Consider the following 26,264-nt stretch of genomic DNA (forward strand, 5'->3'; position numbering starts at 1 on the left):
CACCCATCCTTCCTTCGCGTCTATGATCTTCCTGACCTTTTCTAATACTTCTTCGCCTGTGTGTGTTTCGTCAGTTGAAGTTACGACGACAGAGTGCAAGGTGCTCTTGTCGGTTTGTACTTGGCCACTTTTACTTGCTGTGACGTTTGCATACGTCATCGGGACTATATTTTCTAAGAACTCCTTTCGTTTTTCAATCACTTCTTTTAGTTCATCCATCTTTTTGTTACTTTCCTGGAGCAATTTTGTGTGTTCCTGGATTGTGTCTGTAGTTACACTGGTTCACTCATCCTTCAAACCGGAACACAACAATACTGACTACTGTTATTTGGCGGTAGAATAACTGATGAGTGGGTGGTACCTACCCAGACGGGATTGCACAAAGCCCTACCACCAATAAATAAATATAAATTCAATATTATTTTATCATAATATCAACGACTACTATAATTATTCTGAATAATTTTTGAAGTATAATTTTTACTACCTCAAAACATTACTTGAATAGCTCAGTAAACGAAATTAAAACAAATTGTTTACAATATGTAGCATTTTAACAACTACTGCTGATATAAATTAAACTACATACCTAAATAAATGATTATTAATCAATAACAAATAAAAGACATATATTTTTAAAGAATAACAACAACAACAACAACAGCCTGTAAATTCCCACTGCTGGGCTAAAGGCCTCCTCTCCCTTAGAGGAGAAGGTTTGGAACATATTCCACCACGCTGTTCCAATGCGGGTTGGTGTAAAGAATAAACTTTTTCTTTAAAACTTTTACTACCAACTTATATCGTCATCGAGCATTTTCTTTCATTTTATACCTATTTTAGGAGTGCAACAAAAATAACTGGTCCGCCATCTTGGGTGTTCCACCATGTTGGATTAAGAATGACGTCACATTGGTAACCATCCAAACTACGGTACATAATTATTTATATATTAAACCTTAGCTGAATATGTTGAAATCCTTCTTCAAAATTTACTTGTAATATTCCACCCAACATAAATACAAATGATAATAAAAAAAAAAACAAATGGGTTAAATAAAAGCTCGTAAAATTGTCTATATAATTATCATAATTACTTTTCATTCATCATTCATACGCCATTGACAATAAAGATTAAAAAAAAACTTTACCGTGGATCCCCAAGACACGTAATCAGCACTTGGTTTTGTAATCATGTACGATGCACCGCGGACAGTCGATTTGCCGTCAAGGGAGAAATCGACCGTCGCCACTTTCACACTACGCGTGTTCGATTTTTAAATTTAAAAATTTTGGTTTTTTTTTATTCTTAAATCAAATGAAACGAATTACCAGTGATAAAAATGTAGACACTATTATAGTTTAAAAAATTGTGAATAATAATTATTATTGAATGGTGCTTTTTCAAATGTGAAGTTTTGGATATGTGATTTTTAACTACTTCAAAGGTGAAATAAGTGTTATTGAAATAATAATCCCATTTTGTAAGTACCTAAAATATATCTTTTAATAAGTGAGCAATTTTTTTTATATAACATATTGATATATGACATATGAACATAACATATGAAAATTATTACTAAAATTAATTAAAAATATAAATATATCACACTGGTGGACAACTGCCTACTCTTTTCTTGAAGAAACGATTTGGAGTATAATCCACCATGCTGTTGCACTTTGGATTGGCAAATACGTTTGAGGCACAGTCAGTCACATACACTTCACGATATTTTCCAAAACTATACTACAAACTATTTAAATAAGTTCAAATTAGAAGCACATAAAAATTTACTCTGGGTTTGAACCCATAGTCTTGGATAAAGATTACTATGTTTTAACCGCTGAGCCGTGGCGCGATTATTACATATTCAGTCAAAACTTTCTCTTAAGTCCAACAAACCTGACCTTTTCTAATACACACAATGACAACGATAAATCAGCGTTGAGAATGTTCGTATTATCTGTGGTTTCCTCCAAGTTTGAACCGCGTCTTTTTTTAAAAAAAGTTTTTGATGATATTATAATTTGCTTCATCATTTTGTTTGTTGCTAAGTATCAACAATTATTAATTAATAATAAGAACCGCTAGAGTACTCTGATCACATTCTGAAAACATTGTGGGGAAAACTACAAGTGTCTAATTTGATCGAAATTCTGCCACATGTGCATTCCACCATCCCGCATTGGAACAGCGCGGTGGAATATGTTCCAAAACCTGTGCTTAATAGAAGACGAGGCCTTATCTCAGCAGTGGGAAATGTACAGGCTGTTACTTAACTTTTTTTATATTATTATGTGCATTTATAACATGCGTAAAAGTACGATAAAATTTGCATAAATAAAAACTCAATGTAACTTATATTTAATTAACAAAAACAAAACGAGTATTTCCTATGTATTGTATAATTTATTAATGTATACTCACATATAAGGCTTCTCTAGATAATGTTCATTATATGATATGACATTTATTTTTTTAATCATAGTAAGCTATACTGAAAAAAACAACGAATTTATGAGACTATATGATATAGTAGTGTATTGAAAATATATTAAAAATTTGTAATCAATCAATGCGGAGATTTTTTGCGGATTGGATTAATTGCGTTACCGAAGCAACTCAAAAAACTACTAAACCAATAATCATAAAACCTATACCGGAAGATGCAATGCGTTTTGAAGCATGGATGGCAGACTAATTACCACACAATTTTATTAATCCACTGGCGACTAGCCTGACTTCGCACGGGTGCGATGATGATACTAAATATACTACAGAAGTATCGGATGAAACTTTAAGAAGTCAACGCAAAGCATGCCTAAGTATCTTCAATAATAATTAGGGAAAGAACACCTTTTTACTAATTTTCTTCTTCAAACAATACAAGCTAGTAAAACTGCTAAAAGAAAAGTATAAAAAGTGATCGAAACAGCTGGAAAATCGATCGGAAGAGCCTGTGTCAAATAACCTAAAAAGTTTATGTAACATATAATATTTTATTGTTTTTTAGACTTTTCAATAAAAAATAAGGAATTACTATGTGCCAATTTTATAAAGTAAATTAGTCTTAATAGTACGACACAACTTTGAAGTCGCATCGGTAAATTCGTAAAACCGATCACATCCGAATTGAGTACGTTATCCCAAATTTTATCAATATTTATTACTCATGCGAATATGATCTTTGCACAAACGTAATAACTTGTAATATCATATAACCTAATATATTCGTCAATTTGACGTGTCGATTTACAATTTACAATGCACTTGCTTTCTCTGACGCGTGAATCTATAGCGACGAATGGCGTCGAATGGCGCGATAGGGAGCTATTTCTGTTGGTTGTGTAAATCGGCAGTAATCGGTTTTTTTAATTTTCATTCCATTGCATTTTCCGATGCTACATATAATTTGTGTCGTACTATATGTACTAATGCACTCAGATCTAATGTTATTATCAACAGCATTACTAAGCTTGATTACATTAAACATCCTCCATTATTAATTAAATGAACAGGTAGGTATAACTAGTAATTAACCAGTTCAGCTATTAATTATCTTTAGAAATACATATAATGCAAATACTAAGTTTCTTAGCGATTCTTCTTAGTGAATATATGTACGAAATGATTTTCTAAGGTAAAGTCACCAGTTGTGGGCAGCATACTGGATTTTTTTTTAATTTTTCTGTAATTTCTTAAAAAAAAGAGAAAGCTAAAAGTGCATATTTCAATATATACTCTTTAGAAGTTAAAGAAAAGCTTAATATCCAATGTTTACTATCACTATAGTACTCAATAAAATAGAACTAGCGATCCGCTCCGGCTGCGCATGGGTACAATATTGATACTTAATATATTACAGAATTTGTTTATCTACGACATTATATTAGAAACTTCTAAAATTTTCCGTGTTTATTTACAACCTTTATCTCGAATCACTCTATCTATTAAAAACACCGCATCCTTTCCGTTAATTTAAAGATCTAAGCATATATAGGGACAGACAGCGGTAAGCGACTTTGTTTTATACTATGTGATGATGATGATAATGATGATATTATAAATAAACAACACTCCTACTTAGATATCATCTATGGACTGCAGTATTACACACACACACACACACACACACACACAACAAACACAAACACATACATCTATCCTTGAGAAGTACCTAAGGTTAGTTAGTATACAATATAAAAAAACTCTCAGTATCAGAGAGTTGCAACAACATGCATTCCATCGTAACTAGTGAAAGGCTGTGACAGTTGTTATCCAACGTAAGTATATCTTTTACACAAGAATTGCAGGAACGTTACCAACATATAATCGATTATTTCTCACTTAGGGTTAAAGCAACGGTCGTCAATCCACATATAACAATACTTCATACACATATTCTGTAAGGATAAACTCGATACTCACCGCAGAACGCTATTGTGAAATGTCAGTAAGTGATCTGAGTCATTCACTGTCACTTATATTTGCAATATTCTAATTAATATGCATTATAAATTACCTACAGATAAGTTTTAAGCGTACATCTTAAAAGCGTGGAATTAATACTCATTGACTTCCAGGCAGGATTTATTTCATTAATGATTGTATTTAACTAACATGACTGTATTTTTAAATTTTGAAAAAGAGTTACTACTGAATTTCTTGCCAGTTCTTCTCGGTAGAATCCACTTTCCGAATCAGTGGTAGTTTCACTCAATATAGTTTTTAAATGACGATTCAAAAGTGCTTGTAATGCCTACTTGAATAAAGTTTTTGATTTTTTATATATTGAAAAACGCTCTGAAAGTATGCGAAATAGGCTTTCCTAGCGAAAGTTGTGCAAAAACTGACGGGCTACTTCAGTTAGTTACCTTGTGCCTTTATGAACTGCAAAAAATATTAAATTATTTACTATAATGTTCATGTATGGCTAGGGTGACGTTATCGTAGGTATAAAAAGGAGACATGCTCGTTTTTTGCACTATATCATGAATATGCAGTATCTAGCCTAATCTAAATCTGACAGTTTTCTAGCTACGAACGTACACGAGGTTAAAGAATAATTAATAATTAATAAAAAACTTTTTAACATACTTGCTTGATCGGTGTTTGAAAACCAAAGGGCCAGATACGAGGTTTGTTATTTAAAATACTGCACTGCTATGGGTCATTATCAATGTCATCAAGATTATGAATAAACTTGATGCCAAGGAGAAATTTTTGTATATGCTACTGGTTGAACTTCAAAGTTCAACGACTTCATCATTAAGTATGGTGTAATTATTTTAACTATATACACATATTTATTTATTATCTTGATGCGTGGACTTATTATCTTGTGATTTATAGGCAGGATACGTATGTTTATAAACGTATAATTGTACTTTATTGGCACACTCTATGATTAAAACGGTACAAAGAATAACTAATTAAATTCTTGATGATTCTTCTCGGTAGAATCTGCTTTCCTAAATGTTAAGCAATGTTATTCGTAAATCTAAGCATTAAAATTCAAGTTAAGAAAGGAGGCTTTCGTTTAACAGTGTAATTTATTAGTTATAAGAAGAACTATACTATTTAAGTTTAATTCATAGTAAGAAAATATCAAAATTGATTACTAAAAATGTTATAATTAAAATCGTAATCATCGTGGTCATCGGGTCAGCGAATAAACGAATAAACTGGGGTCCAAATTCTACTGAAAAACTATTACTTTATTTCCTATTTTACCAACACAATATACCATTGTGGTTAGGAATCGGATTAAAATCGCAAAACCATCGTAGTAATCATGAAATAATAAAATTTAATCTCCTGTAAGTAAAGTACTTTGAATTTACAAATACAAATGCCATCACATTATGTATTACGAGAATTACTCAATCAGCGAGTTACATTAGACATACTTCAGTGATTTGTTAGGTCAACATATATAGTCAAAGACCTTATTACGTTGTAACGACTGGATTACATATATGAGATAATAATTATATTTTAAACAACTTTGTACAAATTGATAATATAATTTACTAATTGACAATTTCATTTGAAATTTTAGTGTTGCAAATGTAATCATTATTTATACGCAACATTCTTAGTGGTAGGTTAGATTAGAGAATCACTAAAGCTGAGAAGAAAGAAAAAAAACAACGAAGAAAATTTTTGAAATATGTACATAATTGAATTTGAAGTTTTACATTACTCTGTACCAAAAAAACTACAGATGAATTGATAACCTCATGCTTTTTGAAGTCGGTTGAAAAGATATATTTCACTAATAGTTCCTGTGTCTTCTTGTACATGGACACAAGTGTGTGTGTGTGTGTATGTATAGAATATATTATAAGAAAATATACTTTAAAATTATATCGACTCCAAGTTGATTCTATGTAAAGTGTACTGTATAGTCTATAAGACCTAAAGGTTTAAAAAAACACTGTTTTCTTATAACGGAAATCTGATATCTTCTTGTGCAGTGGCTCCGCGGCCATTCTTCAAAGTTACCAGCCAACTGCACTGGACTATTAAAATACATAAGTTTGAACACAGGTGCACTATGTCCTCTCTCTCCGATACTGCTAGAAAGAGACCAGGTCAAGGCAAGTGGCTATTCTTATTTTCAGGAGTGAACTCACTGTCAATTTCCAGACTTATTGGTGCTTAGAGTTCCTGAATGAAAATCAAATAACTTAATCAAGTATCGTTCCGTGGCTTCAATTCAGGTCTTGAGTATTGCGTATTTGCTAATTCCTAGACCATGAGACAAAAGATCAGAGAATCAGACAAATCGCTTCCCAGGCCAATTTTATCATTACACCTGTGCAACCAAGCGAGATAAATACCAAAAACTACTTTGCGGTTTAAATACGCACACCATTAGACGTTACGTTCGTAATGAAACAAAAAAGCGAAAGTGAGATGTTAGTCATCTATAAAGCTAGGGGCACACTTGCGAAATAGTAATATTATCATGTCTAAAAGTGGCATAATTCCCCTTAAACTATATGAGGTTGTCCTGTGTGATTTTGTTCAAGGCAACTTTATGTCAAGTAAGCATTTTAATCTTGTACTAAATAGTAAGGACCTTAAAAAAACTTTTGATTTTCTTATTTCTATTGATAATAGTCAGGCTGACTTACTTCCCAATTGTAAATCGTCACTATGACACTTTAAGAAATATTAAACATTTCTTGGTTGTTATGGTCCTTGCGCCTTTACTTGCACTGGCTCTTGCACTCATCCTTCAAATTGGAAACATTAAGTACTGCTGTTTGGCGGTAGAAAATTTGATGATTACGTGATATCTTATAACTTTTAACATTTAAGTTATACTAATTATTAAATTACTTTTAGATACAGACAGTGTATTTAGTTGAAATAGATGTAGAACTGTTGGAAATCTAAATAAATAAATAAATAGCCCACCAAACGGTCTAGCATAAAGTCAAAGTCAAAATTCTTTATTAATTATAGATGTATAACACTTTCTTATTAATAAAGAATCTATCACCCTTTGAGCATTAAACACATGGGACCTGAAAAAGCCGTCAAAAGAAAAAAAGCCTCAGCAAAAGCCCTAACGCAAAGATATTCCTCCTTTTAGGTATAGGTATAATCTATATTACGAATCGTTGATAGCTTGTTTTTGGTATATGTAATATACCAAAAACGAAAGCCTTCTCACAAATAAACCTAGTTCAGTATAAGATTTTATAAAGACATACAAAAAAAAAAATTGCTTTAATTTATTTTAAACATTGAAAAACCTGATTGCTGGTATTCTAATTACCCGTTAATTTAGAAGGCGATTAATTCGTCTTCTGTAATTGCATTTAGTATTATTTATTGTTTCATCACAATTTGTATTACCAATAATTAATCAGTTGAATGGACATTGTCAGCTGTTTTTTGCTTATGAACCATCATTTGTGGCATGTCATTTTATTTAATAGGATTTCCAACTTACAATTGGGCCAGCTGATAATAATTAGTACTTATCGTAAAGGCTTGCAATTCGGCTCATGACGAGCGAAGATCTTGTAGTCAGAACTCGTGAATTTTAATCGAAAATTTCGGTTGCAAACTTGGGCAAACTGATGTATGTATTCTATTTGTGATTGAAATTCATCTCGTGCCTGGATATAGAAAAATATGCGTATCGATGCGCATTGTAGCAGAGAAGTTGAATAAGCTCCAAAGGTTAGAGGGAGAAAGAGAAGATTTTAGATCAGCTGACTAATTACAGCCTGTGACTTTATGTGTTTTATAAGTAATTCCATGCCCTTTGCATTCCGTGTTACGCAAAGCCTATGTGACAAATGTTAACATCGACGGTAAAATTATACAGTTAATATTATTTACTTATAAAATTACCAGAACAATTATTAGTATTAAAAAAAATGTGTAATCGGCAATGTCAGATATAATTTCATAATTATAAAATCGCATGTTTGCGTGTTAATTGAATACCTAGTAAGTCTTAAATTCCCTTTGAACGCCGCGTAATCATTTAATTTGCATAAACATTCATAATTATCAGCTTGTTATTTTCCTTTAGTGATTTGTCCGGTGGACAGATGATTCCAAGACCTGTTTCCCAATCTTGGGTGGTCTCTATATATATATATTTTATGGAATAGGTTGGCGGACGATCACATATGGGCCACTTGGTGGTAAGTGGTCACCATCACCCATAGACAATGACGCTGTAAGAAATATTAAATATTCCTTACATCGTCAATGCGCCAACAACTTTGGGAACTAAGATGGTATGTCCCTTGTGCCTGTAGTTACACTGGCTCACTCACCATTCAAACCGGAACACAACAATACTACGTACTGTTGTTTAGCGGTAGAATATCTGTTGAGTGGGTGGTACCTACCCAGGCGGGTTTGGACAAAGCCCTACCACCAAGTATTTTTTGAGTTTATCTGCTAATACATTGTCAATAGCAACGCGTAATTAGAAAGTTGTATGAACGTGTCACGAATGTGAATCAATGTTTTGAACTTGAACTGATTTAATATCACGTTATTGGATACTGTGAGGATGAGTACCTGTAGCGTACAAGTACTTGCGCACGCATTTGTGCTTTTGTAGATCGAAAGAATCAGGGCCCCAAATCCCAATTTTGCAAAAAATTGACAGCTCATCTTAGACGAATCGAAATGTAATCTTTTTCGAGTATTCTACGAACGCAACGAAATAGGACCGAAATAAAATCGGAATGATATTTTTACAAACAAAAATAGTTGATTCTCGATCCTTGAGTTCCGATTAAGCTGAGTTTAATTTTTCTGAGGACTATTCGAAGCTGGAATGGAATACAAGCCGTAAATAACATTAAGAGAGAAAGAAGATACAAGCGAAATTCGAACATTCTTCTCAGAATAGTCACCAGCACGTCACACGGTTAATTTGTGTTACATATATCTTTCATTTTATATTTTAAAGTCTTCAATGCAAATAGTTCATGTGTAAATATCTGCTTATTCTGGTTTACGAATTGACTTAAGCAAAAATGCAAACCGTTATTCAAATTCTGGTAACTCAGCACAGCGACGAGACACGTGTATCATAATGCTGCTATTTAAAAAATTCACTATAATAGTTTTACGCAATGACTAAAAATATATTTTTATATGCATATAACAACAACAACAATTATATTACAATAGCCTGTAAATTTGCTCTGCTGGGATAAGGCCTCCTCTTCCTTTGAGGAGAAGGTTTGGAACACATTTTCCACGTTGTTCCATTGCGGGTTGGTGGAATACACATGTGGCATAATTTTAATGACATAATATATATGCAGATTTTCTCACGATATTTTCCTTCACCGCTGAGACGAGTATTCAGTGGTGCCTGCCTGGATTTGAACCCATATTCATCGGTTAAGATGCACATATTGTAACCACTGAGTCATTCCGGCGTATGCATATAAAATATATCATTTAAATAATTCATCAATAAAGTAAATAAAACTGAAGATTTAAGAAATAACTTATCTGAACTTCGATTTAAAGGATGAGTTAGAAATTGTGTGCTAACATATCCCATGTGCCTATAGTTGAACACTATAGGCACATGGGATATGTTAGCACACAATTGTGGTGACGCATGGGCGAAATAGGAACACTGCTAAACCACGACGAAGTTTGAATTCGATTCCTACACGTGTCACATGAAAATCTGCCATATGTGTACCAAATCGTAACGATGGTCGGATAAGCTAAAAACCTTTTTGTCTCATAGAAAGGTGTTTGTGAATTTGAAAAGTGATGTTTTCCTCACTGGGCAACATATGTATGTATTTTAAACCGTATTGTAAAGTAATAGGTAAAAAAACAGAGAAACATTTTTATATATAACACACATAATGTTATAAATATTTTTTTTTGATATTTCGTTAATTTTTTTTAATTCCTAACATTATTTTTCTTTCTAAAACCTTAACTACTTTTATTAGTGTTTATAACAATGAGCAACACGCTTCAATTATAAAACTAAATTAACTTAAAAATATCATTATATATACAAATAACAATAATATATAAAAGTATATGTTACGTGCATTATTGTAATATCAATCAACACCATTTCCTAGTTTTAAACTATACGAATGTCCGAATTGATTTTCTTCAGAGTCAAGGTCGTGTGGCTTGCAAGTTTAAGTTTATAATTTGAACGCGAAACTTCAAATATTTAGTTACCATCAAGTTACCGTCAACTCACCATTGTGTGGTATGGGGATAGTGTGCTAATGTTTTAAAAGAAAAAGGAGTTCGTTTGTCGTTCCAGAGGATCGTTTCTGTAAGGTGAGCTTAGACATATATGTTTTAATTTAGGTTAAAATTGTCTTTTAAATATTGTAAAATAGATAATAATATTGTCAATGATTTATTTAAAAAATCAAAAATTGTCATCTCTAAACAATATGTTCTTGTGTTTTTCATCAACTATATAAGGTAGGTCGTTTATATAAACGAGGAAGAGAAATGGACCAAGAATAGATCCTTGTTGAACTATATATGGACGATAATTTTATCTTGTTCCAATATTTCTTAATACTTAGTCAAACAAAAGTCAAAATCAAAAATCTTTATTGAATATAGAAGTGTTACACTTAGCTTATTGTTAGTCAAAAATCTACCAACGATTCGAAATTTAACTCCTCAGTCCAGAAAAGAACTGTCGAAAGAAACTCAGAGAGATTAAAAAATAAAGAATCAAATCAAAAATAGTCAAGTACAGCTTAGTCGAGTTTGCGTTTCTAGTAACTTCTCTTCTCTTCTTTTAACCAGTTTAATCAGAAGTGAAGCTAGGTAATGTGTCCACTGAGAAAAATCAGACAAAACATTAGACATAAAAAACAGAAGCGATGGATGAAATTCTTCCACAAATGTATTCCAACATTTGCACCATGACATGACAGCATCTAAGCTTCAAATTACCTCCGGACAAAATAAGGGCGAAATCAGAATATAAAATCTGACACTAAAATAGACTGTAAGCATAACCGTTCGTGATAATAACGATTTTCATTTCTTGTTCTTTGTTTACACAACTGTAAATAATTTTGTATTTCACAATATATTTAAAAAAATACAGTACACGGATATGTCAATTTAGCATTTGTAATAAAACAATAAAATAAATACCCAAGAGCGTGTGTCAGAAAGTGTTGATTTTGATATCTTTATAATACAATTCAAATAACGTCGTAATAATTAATTCTTTTATATAAAAAAGTTACTTTTTTCAAGTAGACTATTTTATTTAATACTAACGACCCACCCCGGTTTCGCATGGGTATTTGATAAGTATTGTTATATTAAGACCAAATTACATAAAATCATTATAAACCGTAGCCTATTATTCTGATATATAGCCTATATTACTGTAAAATTTCATCCGAATCCGTTCAGTAGTTTTTAGTAAAATAGTAACAGTAGTTTACTTGGTGGTAGGGCTTTGTGCAAGCAGGTCTGGGTAGATACCACCCACTCATCAGTTACTCTACCGCCAAATAACAATACTCATTGTTGTGTTCCGGTTTGAAGAGTGAGTGAGCCAGTGTACTACAGGCACAAGGGACATAAATTCTTAGTTCCCATGGTTGGTGGTACATTGACGATGTAAGGAATGGTTAATATTTCTTACAGCGTCATTGTCTATGGACGATGCTGACTACTTACCATCAGGTGCCCATATGTTCGTCCGCCAACCTATACCATAAAAAAAGTATATCCAGCCTTACATATTTCCGCATTTATAATATTAGTAGGATTTACTTTTTAATCATAAATTATCAGAAACAAATCATCATCTGCCGTTCCTCACCGGATTCACTACCTAATAATAAATAATTTGTACCCAATACAACCTCCACTAAACTCAGTCGTTACTCAAAGCAGGTACTATTTAACTTTTGTAAATTTTGAAGAAAAATCAATATTCCATACGTTTTTGTCAATAGCTATGCGACTGTTCATTGTCCGTATGTTTGAACATCACGCAAAAACTATTAAAACAATTTTTACCAACATTTTGAAAGTTTTTGTTTAAATTGGTTCCTAATTTATTTTACTAATAAATTATCTTAGAATATTAAAAAAGAACTTCGTTAAAACAAACAATCTTAAATTACTAAAGGTTATATCACACATACACACACACACTAAACAACATTCACACGAGTACGTATTAATTATGATACCAAATGTCAATTATCAACATTGTCCGCCCGAATCAATAATTAATTCATTTGTTTCTTTCTTTTGTTTAAAAGTGTGGCTTCGCCTGAAAGATCAAAATGTAAGAAAAGAGAAACATATGACTCCATAATGAAGCGAGGCTCATACGAGACAATCTGTTTAAATCACTAGCTAAATTCGCGTTTTCGACAATTTTCTCTAATATAACTCTCATGTCTTTCTTTTCACTGGAAACACGCATTACGCGTTTCATTCACGTGAACGGCGGTTCCAGATCAAATCAAAGTAATACTTTATTCAAGTAGGTTCTTTTAAAAACACTTTTAAGTCGTCACAACTATATTAAGTAAAGCCACCTGTTCGCAATGTATATTTTACCGAGAAGAACCGGCAAGAAAATCAGTAGTTCGTTAGCCCAAGATGACGCGTGGGGACACCGACTCCAAATATAGCAATAATTTTAACTACATTATATAATCGTAAATCGACTTTTAAATAGTCTAATATATTTAATTAAAAAAAAATAATGAAAATCGGTCCACCCAGTGAAAAGTTATGAGGTAACAAACATAAAAAAAAAGAAATACGAATACGAATTAATAACCTCCTCCTTTTTGAAGTCGGTCGAAAATTAACGGTACAAACAATATATTACCTACATTGCTCCTTAAAGGATGACAAAAGCAGTCTTTTTCTGCTCTTAAGGTTTAAAATCACCTCGTACATCATCAAAATCAATTTAGTTGAACAATTTAATCGTAAAACTGTAACAGATTAACAATATTAGTTTACATTAGTACAGATTGTCTTAACAATTTCAGTTAGGTCGTTAATTAAGAATTACTTCCCGTTCATCAATAAATCGCATAAATTTGCATAAAACCGTTAATTAAATGTTATCAATAAACAAATTTATTTGATGATAATGCGATTACTAAATGAACGCGGAACCCGTCACACGTTGAAGTGTTCTTCAATGGAATAATAAAAAAAATCTATTATAACACAAACGATTGTAAAATTAATTGAAAAAAAATACGAATACGGAAACAAATCAACCGTAATAAAGTTTATATATATATATATATATATATATATATATATATATATATATATATATATATATATATATATTGTTTTTTTTTTTAATAAGAGGTCACGTAGTTCGGCCAGTTATATTTTGTTCTAACAAATACACAGGTATACTAATCTTTATTGTAATTGAAATGCTTTTAAATATTAACACAATGATTATTGGTTTGGGGTCATTAGGAAACAGCTTTTTGTTTACATTTCAAATGTCTATCTGACAAGCGGCGGTTTAAAAGGGTGAAATTTTGGAACAGGAATTTCTTATAAAAAAAGAACAGGATCCTTATCCTCCATCTGTGTATGGGGGATGAAAGTTGTGACGAACAATTATCATTTAAGACACGCTGCAGATTTTTGTTATATATACCAAACAAGGCGAACCTTGGGATGAAAGTTTATATGAAAAATTGAAATTTTGAAGTTATAGCCATGGCAATCTGTTTTTGAGTAAAATGTTGGAATGTTTCTGAAGATTCATCATCCACAGTGATGAAATTGGGGATGAAAGTTCGTTGCGAAGTTAGTGTTTTTTCACCATTTGAAATATGTAAATGAATCCTTAGAAATAGGTATAATAAATAAAACAAAACTGTTACAATTTTCTTTGAAAATTCATCGCGTAAAGAGGTAAAATTGGTGATGAAAGTTTGTATGGAAATTTTTCATTTTTATTTTTAGAGAGAAACCTGGTAATCCGTATTAGGCTTTTGTTTATGTCTGTTAAAGTCTATTTTTCTCGCGATGAAATCATAATATCATAGTATTGGATCGCGTAATATTTCTAACGCAACCGTTTCACATAACTACTATTGACGTGAACACCCAATTTTCTTTAATTATAAACCGCTCACTGTTGGAAACATTTTACTTTAAGTATACAGGATATTGCACTCAGATTTTACCTTGAAGATTTACTCTCATAGATTTAAGTGTAGCTTCGAATATTATATAGATATAAAACACATTGAAAAATAACACTATTATCTAACGAGCCGAGATTGTCCAGTGCTTAGAACGTGTGCATCTTAACCGATGATTTCGGGTTCAAACCCAGGCAAGCACCGCTGTTTCATGTACTTAATTTGTGTTTATAATTCATCTCGTGCTCGGCGGTGAAGGAAAACATCGTAAGGAAACCTACATGTGTCTAATTTCATCGAAATTCTGCCACACGTGCATTGCACCAACCCGCATTGGAACAGCGTGGTGGAATACGTTCCAAACCCTCTCCTTAATGGAGGAGGAGGACTTATCCCAAAAAAATATATAGGCTGGTACTATACTTTACTTTAACTAATATCGGTAATGTTACGTTTCTAGTCAGATACAACTTAAACAACTATTTGCATTGTATTCCATAAGTATTGTAAATCTGTTTATTTGAAAAGAGCAACTATGCAAGTTTCTTGCCGTTTCTTCTCGCTAGAGGCTACTTTCCGAAAGGGTGGTAGTTATTAACTATTGATGATTCAAAAACTTTTCATTGTACAGTTTACTTAAAGAAAATTAATTTGATTTAACACCAAAAAAAGGTAAACTTAATCGTAACTGAGAATCAGTATCATCTTATTTATGTCAGATACGATTGATTTTATATTGATGTACGTGTGTGTACGTGTTTCTTGAAGATTCTTCTCTTATAGAATCTTAATTGTTAAATGACGATTCAAAAGTTGACATGAGCAGAGATGGCCCACAAATTTCATAGAAATTCTGCCACATGTCTATTCCACCAACATGCATTGGAACAGCGTGGTGGAATATGTTCCAAACCTTCTCCTTAAAGGGAGAGGAGGCCTTTAGCCCAGCAGTGGGAATTTACAGGCTTTTGTTGTTGTTGTTGATTCAAAAGTGCTTGTAAAAGCCTCCTTGAATAAAGTTTATTTTGATTTTGATTTGGATTTTAGAATACGGTGCTTCTTTTCATTTTGGTCCTTGAAGTAAAAGATCATAATATGTTTATGTGTGTAGTTGTTAAATTACCATTCAAAAGTTCTTGTAAAAGCCTAGTTGAATAAAGTATATTTTAATTTTCTTTTTTTAATTTCAAACTGGTGACTGTATGACTCAGTAATTTCAGCTGCAAAAGAGGTTTTAATAGATCCCACAGATCCCTAAAAGCGAACTACTTTCGTTTTCTGTGGCAATTCAAGTGACAAAGACGTACACGCAGACGCCATTCATGATATATTCATGAAGGCATTGTGCAACCATCGTGATTGTATATAACAATTATATTGCAACGCGTTACTTCACAGCGATGGAATCACACGATACATTTATTATATAAAAATTAATTTACATTAAAACATTTACATTGAAGTATTAATATTAATAATACTTCTGTATTTTCTGAATTCGTACTGGGCTGCACTGATTTTGGTGTTCTTCTTTGTGTAATAAAGGGGCTTAGATTGGAGACAGTGGCTGGTTCAATTCACAGAGATTATTTTCGGGATTCGGAACGGGCATAAAATAAGCTGGTATTAAAGGCAGTTATAATTAAAAAAATAGATACTGCACTAAACATGATCGCGTCAAATGATAGCACGAACGCTGGTATCCTGTTGATAACGTCGCAATTTCGATCTCTGATCGAAAAATCTATTACCACATCTCTAAACTCCATCACTACATGAAAAAGTTGAGGTACTAGAGGTGGTGCAGGAGATCGAGAAGCGCGGGTGTTTTAAAAATATTTTTAAAGTATATTACTTCAAGACCCAAGTAGGTGCCTAATACAAATATTACATTTTACGAAACACTGCCTACTTTTTGTATGTAAAATAATTCGTACGAGATTATTCAACTTATATTATATTGAACTGTAAGAGAAGGGATGGGAGCCTCCTCTAAAGGTGAATTTTCTGAAAAACCTCCTTAGTGAGTGCATACATCGCGAAAACAAGTAATCTAAATTCTAAATTCAAATTCCAATGGGACTTATACTTTCGAAGATCACGTGAACGCTGAAAAATCTAAAATGATATCTTACCATTTATTAAAGGAGTTTATTAAGTTATCGACTAGGATACGTGGCTCTGAAAAGAAGACCACAGGTGATATGTCTACTTTAACAACTACTTTATGTTCATAGATAATCTCGTATTTTTAATACAGTTACAGTTTAAAATAATGGTTATATAAATATAAGTAAACAGTGTGCAAACACTTCAATTTATTCTTATGTAACATTACAACATTATTCAACTTCATAACTAAGATATTTCTTGAAAACGTCGTAACACGCAACCTGACACATAATCCTTAGTAATATTATAAATGTTAAGTGCGTTTGTTTGTTTGTTACGCTTTTAATTTATAACTATTTAAAGGATCGTCTTGAAATTTGTAAATAGTACAGAGACAGATACAGGTGTATCTAGTCCATGGAACTTCCTCTGAATATAAATATTGGTCTCGTGTAGTGCTATTTGAATCGTTTCTTAAATCGTAAACAGAACCCATAGAACCTATTTTATATACCATGAGAGCTGCGCTGGCCTGCCTGGAAGACGTGATTCTTCAAGGATAGTTCAGAGTTCAACGCGGACAATCATCATTGATTTTTCATATGGTTCATTTGTGTTTAATTCATCTCGTAGTTACTTGATGGTGACGTCATAATACATTGAAATACTTGCGTCGAAAGAAAAATTTCTCACGTGTTTCCATCAATCTGCAGTGGAACAGCGCGATGCTGTAACCTCCAAACCTTCTCCCAAAGAAAAGGAAGCCTAAACGAATTTAGCTTTTATAATATTCTGCTTAGACTTTTATATATAAACCATGATCTTTACGAGCAGTTTCATTGTCATTGTTTACCGCCATTTTTATTGTTATTATTTAATGTAACACTTGCTAGAAATACGTATCTATATTCCATTTCACGAATCGAACTATTATGGAAAAAATACTCGTACCTGATTGGTCAAAATTGGTCAAATAAGTGATCTGGTTAATGAAGGTCACGCGATTTGACCAATAAGAGAGCGAGAGTAATTTCCTTTTTGAGATCTTTTAGTGTATTGGAATATTTATAGACATCCTCATTTTCTTGGTGGTAGGACTTTATACAAGCCCGTCTGGGTAGGTACCACCCGCTCATCAGTTAATCCACCGCCAAGCAACAGTACTTAGTATTGTTGTGTTCCGCTTTGAAGCGTGAGTGAGCCAGTGTAACTACAGGCACGTAACATCTTAGTTCAAAAGGTTGGTGGCGCATTGACGATTTTAGGAATAGTTAATATTTCTTACGGTGTCATTGTCTATGGGTGATTGTGACCACTTACCATCAGGTGGCCTATATGCTTGTCCGCCAACCTATATCATAAAAAAAAAAAACATCCAAAAGCTCGCCAACTCGTACAAAATAAACGCCCGTTCTATTATTAAACAATGATACTTTTCATAAAATATCCTTGGTATTAAAAGAAACATATCATTTTTATATAAATCGTGAGACTAGATGCGGATATAATATATTTTTTTACAATCAGCATATTAACAAAAGGTTTGAGTACAGTGACAAGGCATAAAAATAGTGACGAATATATATAGACTCAACGTAAATAAATAAATAAATAAAGGTAATCGTTGATTCATGTGCCACTTCTGGTCTAAAAGTAGACTTTTACAAGCACTTTTGAATCTTCATTTAACAAATATTTTAAGTGAAGCTACCACCGGTTCGGAAAGTAGGTTCTACCGAGATGAACCGGCAAGAAACTCAGTAGCAGAGCTCATTCCATTATGGATGCAGGCCACCCTTACAATGGTGTCCTCACCTTCACCGAATACAAAATGATATGTACATAAAACATAGCCCCGCTAAATTTGAATTTACTAATTATTTCCAATCTTCCGCTAAAATTTTTCTATCTACTAGGCCATCACGGCTCCAAGACGAGGCTAAAACGAACGTCGAACAGTTAATATTTGTCTAAATCAGGTTTTACTCAAATATTTCGAACTCTTTGGTAAATATTTAAAACTAAACAAGTCGTTATACCGGAGTATTACAAGCAAGCGTCTACTTTGCTTAAAAACACATAAGAGGATCGCATTCATGTCATGCACACGTTATCCCCTATTCTGCTTTCCCCCCTGCAGGTAATATAAGCTTAGTTTTTTTATTCCATTCTTTGCTTATATTTTCTCATCAACCTAATGTTGCCTGGAAGAGAAGGATGTTGTGTTTGACTTTATACATCTGAATCAAAACAAGCTTCTTCAGGCTCTTTAAGAGCTTTTGAATCGTTTTATTAGATAGAATAAATTTACAGCTGGGCCGGAAAGATTCTATCCAAAATATTTTGAGATTTTAAATGGTAATACATATACCAAAATAACATTTTTTCCAATTTTTGTCGGTCTGTCTGTTTGTTCCGGCTAATCTCTGGAACGGCTGGATCGATTTTGATGGGACATTCACTTGCACATAACTGATATAATAGGGAGTAACTTAGGCTACAATAATATTTCTTTTTTGTTAAATTAAGATAGATAAAATAAGAGATATAAATTGTATCCTTCATGGATGTTATATACTAAAAATTTTATTCTAACTCAATACTAGATGGCGCTAGCGTGCATTAACGTTTACAGCATTTAATAGATCATCATGAAAGTTATAAAATTGAATTTTTTTTTTTTTTGAAAATTGGAAGTTGGATGGATAGGTGGCCTACTAATTAGTAGTCCATCACCACTGCTTGCACTTTAGCGCCGTAAGTAATATTAACCAGTTGCTACATTGCCAATGCACTACTAACTTCAGGCACTAAGATATATGTAAGTAGGTACTTTGTGCTTGTATGGTAATATCAATCCGGTTGTCTTACTTATCATATAAAATCCCCCAAGTTATTTTATCATCTGTACAATCTAGAAAGGAACAAAAAACCCGACCTATTTATAAATAAGTCTAATGCGAACTTGAAATTTATTCATTGATTATAAAAAATTGCTCAACTCAGATTTTAAGTCCTTCAAAACAATATGTCATGTCTTATAACTTAGCGTTCCTTAAGTATCTTAAGACTGGTTCCTAGTTTATTTAATAGACAATTAAAATATAACAATGCATATATTAATGTATCTATTTATATCTATTGTTTTATTACTTAGCGTGATAACTTACGACGAAGGTCAAATCAGATTTCCAAAGGTCAGGGCTTTCAAAGGCTTACAATAAAACTAATAGTGCATTGTTGGTACAGTTGTTATTTTTGTGACAATTCTATTTGTTATGAAGAATGTTTGAAAATGCTCATTAGTGTCATTTACCTATTTATTTATGTTATCCTTAGCTCCTTAGAGCGTCACGGTAGCATGCGAAAGCAATCTCGTGGCATCCGCCGAAGAGACGGTGAGGGACCTCTGGTTTTTTGGGGGTTTTCCTGTGTACAGGACCGCATTCGGTAGCCTGGGCACTGGCAAGTCCCACATACTGTCAAGTCGCACTTCCGTGGGAAAATGCATAATGCGTTTTTTCATCGAGATTAATGAAGAGGTTATCCTCAGCTGAAAGAGGGCATTAGGCATGAGGCAAAATTTATTGGGCTATAGTTTTGCTGTGGAGGTTGTGCCCATAATCGCCACGCTGGGCAGGTGGGTTGGCGATCGCAGGGCGTAGCTTGTCGCACCGGTGACGCAGATTCAGACGGGCAGACTCTGCGATTAGGTAGAAACAACCTTGAGGACGAGGTGAATAGAAGAATTCAGCTGGGTTGGGCAGCGTTTGGGAAGTTACGTCGAATCTTAACATCGTCGATCCCACAGTGCCTTAAGACGAAAGTCTTCAATCAGTGCGTCCTACCCGTCATGACATACGGAGCCGAAACGTGGACACTCACGACAAGGCTGGTCCACCAGCTTAAAGTCGCTCAGCGTGCTATGGAAAGGGCTATGCTCGGCGTTTCTTTGAGGGATCGCATCAGAAATGAGGTGATCCGTCAAAGAAACAAAGTCATCGACATAGCCCACCGGATTAGTAAGCTGAAGTGGCAGTGGGCTGGTTATATTTGTCGTAGAACCGACAACCGTTGGGGAAAACGTGTTCTAGAGTGGAGACCGCGTCTCGGCAAACGTAGTGTAGGACGTCCTCAGGCTCGGTGGAGTGACGATATACGCAAGGCGGCAGGCAGGAGCTGGATGCGAGTAGCCGGAGAAAGACCACAGTGGCGTGCACTGGGAGAGGCCTATGTCTAGCAGTGGACAAAAATAGGCTGTTGATGATGATGATGATGAGTTTTGCTGTTGCTTTGGTTTCTTTTAGTACTAATACTTAAACAGCCACACTCAATGCTTACAAAAAGTAGAAAGCAGAAGAAAGAGTAAATAATTCTGCCAGTCTAAAAGTAGATCCAAAACTGTTGTCTTACGATACCGCCTATCTTTAGTTTTTCTGCGCAAGCGATTCTCCATTCACAATGGCCGCCCACACCAATATCAGTAAAGAGAACATTAATATATATGTATTGCATAATTTCATTTTTACCCTAATATAGACAACCCTAACATTGATTTTAAGTTGTAATCGTTGAACATTGACATTATTCATACTGATATTAATAATATACTCAAGAAAACATTTATTAGTACCTAATTGTTAGATACAATTGATTAATTGTTTTCCTTGCGTTCCAAGAGTTTTAAAAAAGTTATGGCTATTGTTATATTTCCGTTTGTGCACATTCACATTTTACCGACTTACACCCACAATTTATTACCCTGTATATGTAAAATATGTGCAAGCTCGTCTGAGTTGGTACCACTCATTATATATTCTTCCCCCAAACAGCAATATTCAGTATTGTTGTGTTTTACTTTGAAGGGTCAGTGAGTCAGTGTAACTATAGGCACAAGGGTAGGGTAGGGTCATAAAATCTTAGTTCCCAAGGTTGGTGGCGCATTGGTGATGTAAGGTATGATAAATCATTCTTACAGTATCATAATCGCTTACCAATTAATGTCAATTTACACTGGTTTTTTTAGCTGAATTGAACCTTACCATGATCACTTACCATCATGTACTCAATTTCAACCGTGTTTTCAGTTCAATTGAACGTAAAATATTCGACTGCAAAATTTTATATTTCTATAGATGCATTTCGTAAAATAGAATTCTATGTAAAATCATGAAGCATTCATTAAAAATATTTTCGAATAGAATATTAACAGTAAATGAATGTAGCGTAGATGTTAAAAAATATTTAGCTTGAATATTAATTTCAATACATTTTTCTAAATGATAGCTATTATTTTAAAATTTCAAATCTAAATGATAGATGCTTATTTTGTTCATCTTCATAAAGCGCTTTTAAATAAAAATATTTCGAATTTTAACTTTTTTTATTAATTTGCCTTTTAGTAAATCTCTAAAACCTAATACATAAAGTAGTATTGCTCTAAGGCGTCATACTCAAAAAACGTATACAAAATTACACACAGTTTTTGTTATGCTTACTTATTGGGTCACCTGATAGCAAGTAACTAATAAGATACTTTTTGCCAAAAATGTCGTTGGTTGGACTTGGGTTCCATCATAGAACTGATAGAAACGGCAACTATGCGAGTTACTTTTCGTTTCTTCTCGCTGCGGCTGAATCCTGAACGTTCGTATAATTGAAGTATTAATGACACAAAAGTACTTGTAAAGAATATTTAATTAAAGACTGTTAAATGTAAGTTAGAGACGAGATAGCCCAGCGGTTAAAAGGCGAGCATCTTAACCGATGATTGCGCATTCAAACCCAGGCAAGCACCACTGAATATTCATGTGCTTAATTTGTGTTTATAATTCATCTCGTGCTCGACGGTGAAGGAAAACTTCTTGTGTGTAATTTCATAGAAGTTCTGTCATTCTGTATTCCACCAAGCTTGGAATCCTTGGAATTCCACCAAATTGGAACAGCGTAGTGGAATATGTTCCTAACCTTCTCCTTAAAAGGGAGAGGAGGCATTATCCCAGCTGTGGGAAATTGAGCTATTGTTGTGATTTGATTAGCTTTGGTCGTGATTTTGTTATGAAATTTCATTGACAGTTCTGTTCAATAATATTGTCACGTGAAGTCATAATATCATGGATTTTACGTCTGTGACTGAGAACTTATGTCCTCGAACTTCGAGACATATAAACGACGGTTAACAATTGCATTAGTTTGTATACACTTAGGAGTTACCCGCTTGTTTATATTTAACGTGGAACATATTCAATTTGCGAAAAAATTTGTAAGTGCCGAGTTTTTTCATTATAATTTATACTATTATACAGTATATGTGTGACAGAATTTTCTTGTTGTTAATAGCAGTATAATATGTTAAACAATAGTCATATTGTATTTCGGCCAAGATAATAAACAAATAGCTTTCTTTTTAAACGCATTGTTACAACTAATAAGCCCTTAACGACAAAACTTTTTAATCGACTTCGAATAAAGTTCTGACTCTTAATTCGATATAAATATAATGTGAAGGAATTTGAAAAAATCTTTTTTTTTTTTTGTAGAATGAATTTTCTATATTTATTTGTAAAATATATAGGGATTTTATTTATGGGGTCGAATTTTATTCATAATAAAATTTCCGAGTATTGGAAATGTTATTTTTATAAACTAAATATATCAATTCTATTAATTTGTTTACATTAAAAAGTTGCTTTTTCATAATAGTGATTACAATTAAGTTTTTTTTTTTTATTTTAGATCGTGTCCTTCATGAAGTCCTGATAAGATGAAGCCTTTCATAAAACAGGTAATTTTTATTATTAATATTGTTTATAAATAATCTAAGAGTCACCTTCAGCCTTTTGGATAGATTATGTGAATCTTAACCGATGATTGTGGGTTCAAATTCAGGCTAGCATTCTTGAGCTTTCATGTGGTCAATTAATTCTTTGTATCAATAATCTCATGCTCTCATAAAATAAATATATTTTTTATAATATAGCATAGCGAACGGACAAATAGATCATCTGTGGTCTATGGGTAAGTGGTCGACATCGGTCACAGATATAGGCGCTGTTTTAGGGTGTCGGTTGTCACGTGTTAGGCAAAAAAGTGACCTTTGTCCTTTCTTGGACTTTAAGTTTGTTTCATACTACATTTCATCAAATTCGGTTTAACGGTTTGGGTGCGAAGGAGCGACAGACATACAAAGTGTTATATTCACAATAATAATATTAATAAAGATATATATTTAATCATGTGTGTATAATTTCAGGCGTTCGTGGTGTCCGGGGCGGCGCTGAACATAGCTGGCCACGGCTGCGCTCATGGCTTCCCCGCTGTGTTGTTCACTCAGCTTAAGAGTGATGGAGGGCCCGTTACACTCACCGATCATGACACTTCATGGATTGGTAACTCATATTTTCTTTCGTCAATTAAATTTTTAACTCTAATTTGTATTTGGTAGATATATATAAACAACTCATACATCTAATGTTTAGCATTTTATTACAAAATCACCTAAAAATGCAACGGTAAAACATTTCGTATAAAAACGGTTCGGTACAAATTCATGATGAAAATAAAAGTAGGTCAATCGTTGGGCCATTCTGAACTCGGCTCTTGAAAATCGCAATCGGTCAACGAAAGCAATTCTATTCTTCGATATTCAACTGTGCAAACATTTGCAATTAATTTGTAGCCAATTATATTAAGATCAATTTAACGATGTAATTTTATTCTTGCAGCGTCCGCAGTTGGTGTAATGGGTATCGTCGGCAACTTTATATCTCCAGTTTTGATGACACGCTTCGGAAGACAAAAGGCACATCTAATTTGCACTATACCAGCTCTCCTAGGCTGGGTCGTATTCGTCCTGGGAAATTCCGTTCCTCTGTTCCTATTAGCACGACTCCTCCATGGCCTAGCTCTAGGACTTCGAACGCCATTAGCAGCTATCCTAGTAGCAGAATACACTGAGCCTAGATATCGAGGCGCGTTCCTAGGCACATTTGCTATTTCACTAGGATTAGGTATTTTGCTCTCTCACGTTTGGGGCGCGCATTTGACGTGGAAAATGACTGCGGTGGTGTGTTCTATATTCCCACTGATTTCCATGGCAATAATAAGCCTATCCCCAGAATCGCCGAGTTGGTTAGTCTCCAAAGGGAAATTTGACGAAGCGAAAAAAGCCTTTCGATGGGTTAGAGGAGACGGAGTAGAACAAAGAGAAGAATTAGAATCCATGATACGAGCCCAAGAAAGAGAGAAACATTTAGAAGAATCGAGGAAGAATCGAGAAGCACAAGAGACGTTAAAGGTGAAAAGATTATTCAAGTCATTTTTCGACACGATTAAGGGCGTTATGAAAATATTCAAGAAAAGAGAATTTTATAAACCGTTAATAATAGCGATTTGTATGTTAATTGTCTTTGAATTTGGTGGAGCGCACATGGTTCCAGCTTACGGTAATTTGATTTTACAATCTGTTTTAGATAAAGACGATCCCAAGGATGTGACATGGCAATTCACTGTAATAGATTTATTAAGAACGGTGTGCGCTTTCTTAGCGATATTCCTACTCAAGAACGTTAAACGTAGAACCATTTTGTTCACTAGTGGAGCGATGACTGTTTTGTCTCTTGCTTTAATATCTGTTTTTATATACTTAAGAAAAGCCGAAATGCTTACTCATCGATTTTTACTAGACACAGTTCCAATGACGTTAATGATATTCTACAGTATATCATTCTGTTTGGGCTTGGTACCTCTCAATTGGGTGATATGTGGCGAAGTGTTTCCATTGACGTATAGGAGTTTAGGATCAACTTTGTCTACGTCATTTTTGACGCCAGCTTTCGTCGTTTCAATGAAAACAGCTCCACATTTTTATTCATCTATAGGCGTTGAAGGAGCGTTTCTAGTCTATTCAGTTACTTTGACTGTCTGTTTATTGGTAATGTACGTTATGTTACCCGAAACTAAGGATAGGACTTTACAAGATATAGAAGATAGTTTCAAAGGTAAAAAGGAAACAGATGTTGAAGTACAACTCAGTCTGATTGAAAATGGAAAGATTGTAAAATAGATCTTAATTTTAAGTGATAAAGTTCAAAATTGTATTGTTTAAAATGTTTACTTAAGCGATGTGCTACGTTTTTGTACCACTCTTTCTTATATAGTATTTAGTTATTAAAATTTTATGTACAGTTTGTATATTAAAATAAATTACTAGTAAATCAAAGCAGTTTTCTTTATTTTAACATCGATATTTAACAAGGCTTCTTACGACAAATTACTTACCCAACATTAAGAAAAGTATAAGATATTGATGAAATTTACACAGAGATAATATGATTTTTCGTGTCGGATAATAATTGAAGGTTATGGGAGGCTAAAAATCATACATACTTCATAAATGACAGGTTCAAACAGTAAATTAAATCTCATTTTATAAAATCTAGGAATATAACCGAATCACATCTATACGAGAAAACGTTGTT

The 26,264-nt window shown here is 33.3% G+C and overlaps 1 protein-coding gene across 2 annotated transcripts; it reads left to right on the forward strand.

The window, feature by feature from the left end:
* Positions 1–1,204: 1,204 nt before the first annotated feature.
* On the forward strand, positions 1,205–25,987 carry LOC124540552 (facilitated trehalose transporter Tret1-like). 2 transcript variants are annotated; one of them, XM_047118216.1, is made up of 4 exons: positions 1,205–1,484; positions 23,521–23,569; positions 24,038–24,173; positions 24,510–25,987. In XM_047118216.1, the coding sequence occupies exons 2-4, from the start codon at positions 23,549–23,551 to the stop codon at positions 25,847–25,849; spliced, it is 1,497 nt and encodes a 498-aa protein (XP_046974172.1). In that variant the 5' UTR covers positions 1,205–1,484; positions 23,521–23,548; the 3' UTR covers positions 25,850–25,987. The 2 variants fall into 2 exon arrangements, with proteins under 2 accessions (XP_046974172.1, XP_046974173.1); XM_047118217.1 differs by lacking the exon at positions 1,205–1,484 and adding an exon at positions 10,740–10,822.
* Positions 25,988–26,264: the final 277 nt, after the last annotated feature.

Source organism: Vanessa cardui, chromosome 25 (assembly GCF_905220365.1).
Source record: "Vanessa cardui chromosome 25, ilVanCard2.1, whole genome shotgun sequence".
NCBI lineage: Eukaryota > Metazoa > Arthropoda > Insecta > Lepidoptera > Nymphalidae > Vanessa > Vanessa cardui.

What these genes read in the sequence shown, in the direction of transcription:
- LOC124540552 (XM_047118216.1), top strand. Translation starts at nt 23,549, where the DNA reads ATGAAGCCTTTCATAAAACAG. An exon ending in TGAAGCCTTTCATAAAACAG is followed by an intron (nt 23,570 to 24,037) that starts GTAATTTTTATT and finishes GTATAATTTCAG; the next exon opens with GCGTTCGTGGTGTCCGGGGC. An exon ending in TCATGACACTTCATGGATTG is followed by an intron (nt 24,174 to 24,509) that starts GTAACTCATATT and finishes TTATTCTTGCAG; the next exon opens with CGTCCGCAGTTGGTGTAATG.